Consider the following 8,335-nt stretch of genomic DNA (forward strand, 5'->3'; position numbering starts at 1 on the left):
TGGAAAATCAACCTTAACAGCACCGCCGACACAGTGGGGTGAGAAGGGACATGCCGGGAGTCCAGACTGGACCCGCTTTTCTTCCAAATCTTTTAAATCCAAAAAAATCAAAAATCAGAGAATGCATGTGTGTGTGTGTGTGACCTCCTGAACACAAAGCATTGAAACTGGCTAGGACTGGCTACCAGGGGGTGTATATGCTAGGAGGGAGGAGCTACTCGTTTGAGTGTAGTACTTTGTGTGTCCTCCGGAGGCAGAAGCTATACACCCATAGTCTGGGTCTCCCATAAGGAACGATGAAGAAAAAGAAAAAGTTATGGCTCTTCGAAAAAAAGAGAATTTTGTTTACTTACCGTAAATTCTTTTTTCTTATAGTTCCGTATTGGGAGACCCAGACCATGGGTGTTTAGCTTCTGCCTCCGGAGGACAAACAAAGTACTACACTCAAAAGTGTAGCTCCTCCCTCTGAGCTTATACACCCCCTCGTAGCCAGTCCTAGCCAGTTTAGTGCAAAAGCTGAAGGAGAATAGCCACCCACAAGTAGAACCGAGCAAGAACCGGAACAACCGGAGACTCTGTCCACGACAACAGCCGGTGATAACACGCGGAACAAGAAAATTGCCAACAGGCAACAGGGAGGGAGCTGGGTCTCCCAAAACGGAACTATAAGAAAAAGAATTTACGGTAAGTAAACAAAATTCTCTTTTTCTTTATCGTTCCTATGGGAGACCCAGGCCATGGGACGTTCCAAAGCTGTCCCTGGGTGGGAATAAACAGAAAAAACGAAGAAGTAGGCGGAGCCTAACTTCACAAGTGGGCGACAGCCGCCTGAAGGATGCGTCTGCCCAAGCTCGCATCTGCCGAAGCATGAGCATGCACTTGGTAGTGCTTCGAAAAGGTATGCAGGCTAGTCCAAGTGGCAGCCTGACAGACTTGTTGAGCCGTAGCCTGGTGCCTAAAAGCCCAAGAGGCACCGACAGCTCTGGTCGAGTGTGCTTTGAAAAGCTTGAGAGGTGCACCGCCTAAGCGCAGCGGTGCGTGACACATAAATCCGGAGAGCACGCACCAGATCCAGAGAATGCAGCGCTTTCTCCAAGCGATGAACAGGGGCCGGACAGAAGGAAGGCAAGGAAAATGTCCTGGTTAAGGTGGAAGGGAGAGACCACCTTAGGAAGAAAGTCCGGAGTAGGACGGAGAACTACCTTGTCTTGGTGAAAAACCAAAAAAGGCGACTCCGAGGAGAGCGCTGCCAAATCAGAGAATCTCCTGAGAGAAGTTATGGCAACTAGAAAGGCCACCCTTTGAGAAAGACGATACAAAGAAACCTCTTTAAGGGCCTCAAAAGGGGGTTCTGCAATACCGTGAGAACCAAGTTAAGGTCCCAGGGATCCAAGGGCCACCAATAAGGCGGAATGATGTGAGACGCGCCTTGCATGAAGGTGCGGACCTGAGCCAGCCGGGCGAGACGCCGCTGGAACAGCACTGATAGAGCTGAGACTTGTCCCTTGAGAGAGTTGACGGACAGTCCTAGCTGCAGACCGGACTGTAGAAAAGACAGAAGGGTCGGCAACGAGAATGGCCAAGGAGGATGGCCGGAAGAGCGACACCAGGACAGGAAAATTTTCCAAGTCCTGTGATAGATCTTGACGGAGGAAGACTTACGGGCCCGAGTCATAGTGGAGATGACTTCAGGAGGAATACCAGAAGCCGTCAAAATCCAGGACTCAAAAGCCACGCCGTCAATTTGAGTGCCGCAGAATTCGGGCGGAAAAACGGACCTTGCGAGAGCAGGTCTGGACGATCCGGAAGATGCCACGGCATCTCTACGGACAGTTGGAGCAGGTCCGGATACCAAGCTCGCCTGGGCCAGTCCGGTGCAATGAGGATGACTCGACGGCCCTCCATTCTGATCTTGCGCAGGACTCTGGGCAAGAGAGCTAGAGGGGGAAACACGTAGGACGGACGAAACTGGGACCAATCCTGAACCAGAGCGTCCGCGGCGAAGGCCTGAGGATCGTGGGAGCGAGCCACGTAAACCGGAACCTTGTTGTTGAGACGGGATGCCATTAGGTCCACGTCCGGAGTGCCCAACTTGCGGCAGATTGACTGAAACACTGCCGGGTGCAGGGACCACTCGCCACAGTCCACGGATTGACGGCTGAGATAATCTGCCTCCCAGTTTTCTACGCCAGGGATGTGGACTGCGGATATGGTGGACATTGAGTCCTCCGCCCATTGAAGAATGCGTTGGACCTCAAACATTGCCAGGCGGCTGCGTGTCCCGCCTTGGTGATTGATGTAGGCAACCGCTGTCGCGTTGTCTAACTGGACTCGAATGTGCCTGCCCGCCAACAGGTGGTGAAAGGCTAGGAGAGCTAGAAGCACAGCTCTGGTTTCCAGCACATTGATTGAAAGGGCTGACTCGGACGGAGTCCAAGTGCCCTGTGCTCTGTGGTGGAGATATACCGCTCCCCAGCCGGATAGACTGGCATCCGTGGTGAGGATCACCCAGGACGGAGTCAGAAAGGAGCGCCCTTGGGACAGGGAGAGGGGGGGGGGGGGGTGTCGAAGCCACCACTGAACAGAGCTCCTGGTCCGTGGCGACAGAGCCACTAACCTGTGTAAGGAGGAAGGCCGCTTGCCCCAACAGCGGAGAATGTCCAGCTGCAGGGGGCACAGATGGAACTGGGCAAAGGGAACCGCCTCCATGGACACCACCATTTGACCCAGCACCTGCATCAGGCGCCTGAGGGTATAACGGCGGGGCCGCAGGAGAGAGCGCACCGCTAGCCGGAGAGACTGCTGTTTGACTAAGGGGAACTTCACAAGTGCCGGCAAAGTCTCGAACTGCATCCCTAGGTACGTGAGACTCTGGGTAGGAGTCAGGGTGGACTTGGGAAGATTGACAAGCCACCCGAATTGGGCTAGAGTGGCGAGAGTGAGCGAGACACTCCGCTGACAGTCTGCGCTGGATGGAGCCTTGACCAGAAGGTTGTCCAGATAAGGAAGCACTGCCAACCCCTGGAGGTGCAGGACCGCAATCACTGCCGCCATGACCTTGGTGAATACCCGAGGGGCCGTGGCTAACCCGAAGGGGAGAGCCACGAATTGGAAATGATCCTCTCCCATCGCAAAACGTAACCAACGCTAGTGTGACACTGCGATTGGCACATGCAGATAGGCATCTCTGATGTCGAAGGACGCCAGGAAATCCCCTTGGGTCATAGAGGCAATGACTGATCGCAGAGACTCCATGCGAAAATGCCGCACCCGGACATGCTTGTTGAGAAGCTTGAGATCCAGGATGGGCCGGAAGGTACCGTCCTTTTTTGGAACTAGGAAGAGGTTTGAGTAAAAACCTCTGAACCGTTCTCGAGCAGGAACTGGTACAATCACACAGTTTGCCTGCAAGGATGCCACGGCCTGCGAGAAGGCGGCGGCCTTGGAGCAGGGGGGAGTTGAGAGAAAAAATCTGTTTGGCGGGCTGGAAGAGAATTCTATCCTGTAACCGTGAGATATGATGTCTCTCACCCACTGATCGGAGACTTGCTTTAACCAAGCGTCGCCAAAGTGGGAGAGCCTGCCACCGACTGAGGACGTGGCTGGAGCGGGCCGAGAGTCATGAGGAGGCTGCCTAAGTGGCAGAACCTCCTCCGGACTTCTGCGGACGCGCTTTTGTGCGCCAGTTGGACTTCTGATCCTTGGCTGAGTTAGCGGACGAGGCGGAAGGCTTAGAGGATGACCAGTTGGAGGAACGAAAGGAACGAAACCTCGATTGATTCCTACCCTGGGCGGGTTTCCTGGTCTTGGTTTGTGGCATGGAAGTACTCTTCCCGCCAGTAGCTTCTTTAATGATTTCATCCAGCTGTTCACCAAACAGCCGTGAACCAGCAAAAGGGAGCCCAGCAAGAAACTTCTTGGAAGAAGAATCTGCCTTCCACTCTCGAAGCCACAAAATCCTGCGGATAACAAGAGAATTAGCTGAAGTCACCGCAGTGCGGTGAGCAGCCTCTAGCATTGCAGACATGGCATAAGATGAAAAAGCTGAAGCCTGAGAGGTTAAGGTAACCATCTCAGGCATAGATTCCTTGGTGAGGGAATGCATCTCCTCTAGAGAAGCAGAAATGGCTTTGAGAGCCCACACTGCTGCAAAAGTCGGGGAAAACGCGGCCCCCGCAGCTTCACACACAGATTTGGCCAAAAGGTCAATCTCACGGTCAGTGGAATCCTTAAGTGAGGTGCCGTCAGCCACCGACACAACGGTCCGGGCTGAGAGCCTAGACACCGGAGGGTCTACCTTTGGGGAGTGAGACCACTCCTTGACCACCTCAGGTGGAAATGGAAACCGGTCATCAGAACCACGCTTTGGAAAGCGTTTGTCAGGGCAGGCCCTGGGCTTTGTCACAGCGGTCTGAAAACTGGAGTGGTTAAAGAACACACTCTTCACTCTCTTAGGCGAGGTAAACTGATGTTTTTCTGCCAAAGAGAGTTGCTCCTCTGACACTGGCGGATTGAGATCCAGCACAGAATTAATAGAAGCAATCAAGTCACTAAGATCTGAGTCACCCTCAGAGAAATCGATGGGATACATAGCCTCCGAGCCCCCAGTGAGGGCATCCTCCTCATCTTGCGAGTCAGCTCTTGAGACAGAGCCGTGGGATGGGGAGGGGGAGGAAACCCTGCGCCTTCTCTTAGAAGGACGGGGTCTGGGATCAGATGATGAATCCTCCGTGAGCTCCGATGGACGGAGGTCAGAGGATAGGAGTCCTCTGTCAAGAGTATTAGAGGCACCCTGTGAAAGGGCTCATGCATATTCATCAAAGTCCTGGACAAAAGTCCCATGGACTAAGCAAATGACTGGGATATGGACCTAGAAAAGGACTCTACACAGGCCGGGGGTTCAGCCACAGGTGCAGCAGCAGCCTGAGAGACCACTGGGGGTGAGACTCCAGGCTGTGGCACCGCCAAGTTAGAGCAACCATCACAGTGTGGATAAGTGCTTGGCTCAGGCAGCAGGAGCTTACATGCAGTGCATACAGAATAAAGCTTTGGAGCCTTGCTCCTTGTGTGAGACATGCTGCTGGAGTGGGGGCTTTGCAGAGAATGAACCCCAGGGAGAATATACAGAGGTCCACAACCGGAGACCGGCTGTGGCTTACCAGACCGCTGGGCGCGGTGTTGTGTGCCCTCCAGATCCCGAAGCCCGGTCCCCCAGTGCACAGCACCTCAGCAGAGATGCAGAGTGCAGAATGTCTCAGAGCAGAGTGAACTCTGAGTGAGAAATGGCCGCCGGAGCAAGGAGAGGGGGCGGGACTAGGGGGCGTTCCTATAGGAGAGCGGGAACTGGAGGGCTATAGAGACCTGCAGGGGAGGAGGGACGCCCCAGCAGTGGGGAGTGTCCCTCCCCTGTGTAGAACGGCCGCCGGGAGGAGCCGAGCCTGTCCCTCTGCATGAGTGACATGCGAGGGCAGGAAAACGAAACTAGGCCTCCGGCGAAGCCGGGGCCTAAATTTAAGCGGCGAGGCCGACAAGCAGGCACCCTTGGCGCGGTTCTCAGGCAAAAGCTAGAGAACCCGCCGGAAAAGGCAAAATAATCATATACAGCATACTCTCCCCATACAATAAAGAACCGGGACCCCCAACACAAACGTCTCAGGTACTTAGCTGCTGAGACGCAGGGCCAGGTCCCTGGGGATGAGTGCTCCAGTCCAACAGGATCCTCAAGGGGCTGTGGATGGAGACCGGACTCCTGCCAGGCATGGAGACCGTGCTGGCTCCCACTTCAAGCCAGAGCCCAGGAGGGATGGTGAAGGAGCACGGCATGTAAGGCTCCAGCCTTGGAATCAACCTTAACAACACCGCCGACACAGTGGGGTGAGAAGGGACATGCCGGGAGTCCAGACTTGGACCCGCTTTTCTTCAAACTCTTTCCAAAAATCAAAATTCAGATGAGAATGCATGTGTGGATGTATGCCTCCTGAACACAAAGCGATAAACTGGCTAGATCTGGTTCTCCAGGGGGTGTATAAGCTCAGAGGGAGGAGCTACACTTTTAAGTGTAGTACTTTGTGTATCCTCCGGAGGCAGAAGCTAAACACCCATGGTCTGGGTCTCCCATAGGAACGATAAAGAAAAAAGGATGAAAAAAAAAAAAATTGCCTAGTCCTTAAGAGGTGAAGTACCCCATGTTATTTGGAAATTAATATATAAATAAAAGTAATGGTTCACAACTGGTTTGTCATTGATAATACATCATATGGCCTTTACCTGTCCAGTGCTCCCTCTAGGTGTTCATGGGACACATCAAAGTAATAGTTGGTATGTTCTCCACTGGTGAAGGCGTTGGAGCTCCCCGCGTGTTCACTGAGAAACTGGCTGTACTCATTCTCTTTAGGGTATTTTTTCGTGCCCAAGAAAAGCATATGCTCGCAAAAGTGGGCAAGTCCTGATATGTTGTGTGGATCGGACAGGGATCCTGCCAGGAAAAAAAACAGATGCATAGTGGGCAGTGTGAGGTAAATCCGGAGATATGACGATAAATCATGATATTCAAGTATGTCAGGAAGCCCTCTCCTGGTGTCACCCCCCCTTTCCTTCACACAACTGGTTTAGCAACAAATCCCATGGCCATGTCCTGTGATATGGAAATTAGGTGGCTTTAGGAACAAAGGACACAGGATGACTCCCTGCCGTCACCCTGTAGTAGGAGCTGCTATCTAATTAGCAAGGCTATGGAAATAGCCAGACAGAACGACTCCAGTAAAAAATGGTTCATATCTCGCAAGCCATATTTCCGATAAATATGGCAACCATAAAAATGGTGTCTCCGCATGTGGACGATGCCGGCACCCCCTTTTTATGGGAGCAGGACATTGGGAAATGCCCCAGGCGTGATATCAGCCAATGGGGAACTGGCAGACAGGTCATGAGTCCCCTCGTTCTGTGGCTAAATTCATAGCTGTCACAATGAGAGCATTGGCGTCCGCCTACGACGCTCCCAGGCAAAGTTATGGCCCATATTCCATGTTGGGATATTGTCCATAACTCAAGCCAGGGGTGGAGCAGTGCTCCCTGTGAGGTCACGAAGGTAGGAGGGGACCTGGATCTGCCCAGGTTGATAACCCTACTTCGGCCATTTTCCAGGGTTCTTCTGCTCGGGGGCCTGGTTGGGAAAGACCTGTGAGGGAGTTCCTGGAAACCTGGTCTACAGCGCCCCCCTGTGGCCAGACGCAACAAGGTAACTGCTGGAACTGTGTATGCCTGTTTGTAAACCATGCTTTATCTGTAACTGTACTCTGACATATGTATATTCTGTAGATTCCCTATTGTATATATTGTAGTTTCTAGTGTGCTTTAGGCTGATTAAATTATATAATTAATCTTGGGCTGTTCTGTTATCTCGATCTTGAATCCCACGTCTGTGTGTTCGGCTAATAGTTACCGTAAATCGGTTGGTGGCAGCGAATTGTGCCAAGGATTATTGTGGGGAGGCCAGTGAGATTCGGGGAGATTTTATATATTCCGCCCGCGGAGGTCGGGGGAATATATACCTTACTCTCACCGGGGACCCTTCAATAATCGGCATAAGTAGTATAGCGGCCTCCTTGCTTATTGTCGGGCAATTCCATAATTGGCCTGACTATAAGAGGGGCGCTAGAGAGCGCGTCACGTGCTCTGTCTGTCGGTCGGGAGGTATAAAGGAGGGGTGACCCCCACTTGTTACCCCCCGATTGTGACGTACTGGTAGCCAGCGCGGGGGATTTCTGAGTGACCCCCCCGGTGGTTTGTGACAGGCAGAGATTAAGCTTTTGTGCACATACAATATTTTAAAAGGGCATGTTCACAGTGCAAGCAAATATATCTAAAGCAAAAATAAAGCAACCGAGCTAGGTCACCAAGTGTCTCCTTACAGCTACTCAGTAGATTGAGCATCTTCAAGGGAACAGACCGGAAACATTCCATGTGGAGTAATCTAGAATACTGCTGTACGGCCACCAAAGTTACAACGGACGTGTACTTTCGGTGGCATCCACTTCTTATTTCTGCAATGGACTTGCAGTTTGCATAGGGCTAATTTGTGTGCAGACTGGTGAACAGGGAAAATTTGCATGTGTATACCGACCATGGTTTCCTGGTGGAATCTACTTTCACAGGAGAGAACCCACGATAAAACCCATGGCCCTATAAACAGCAAAGAGTATCTGCCCATTTTAATGACTGGTAGACATATTGTAATTTATAGGGGCATTTTCACTGTTTTTGGGGTGGAATAGGTCCCGAAATCTGCATTAAAAAAAAAAATAAATCATCTTTTACATATTATAAGGCTAATGTT

At 52.0% G+C, this 8,335-nt stretch overlaps 1 protein-coding gene across 5 annotated transcripts in view; it reads right to left on the bottom strand.

The window, feature by feature from the left end:
- The window catches only part of IDE (insulin degrading enzyme), a 206,533-nt gene that overhangs the window by 164,059 nt on the left and 34,139 nt on the right, over window positions 1-8,335 (bottom strand). For all 5 annotated transcript variants that reach the window (XM_075348567.1, XM_075348566.1, XM_075348564.1 and 2 more), the window contains exon 3: window positions 6,268-6,475. In XM_075348567.1, the coding sequence (XP_075204682.1) occupies window positions 6,268-6,475 (208 nt within the window). The remainder of the gene's footprint in view (window positions 1-6,267; window positions 6,476-8,335) is intronic.

This window comes from Anomaloglossus baeobatrachus, chromosome 5 (genome assembly GCF_048569485.1).
Source record: "Anomaloglossus baeobatrachus isolate aAnoBae1 chromosome 5, aAnoBae1.hap1, whole genome shotgun sequence".
Lineage (NCBI taxonomy): Eukaryota > Metazoa > Chordata > Amphibia > Anura > Aromobatidae > Anomaloglossus > Anomaloglossus baeobatrachus.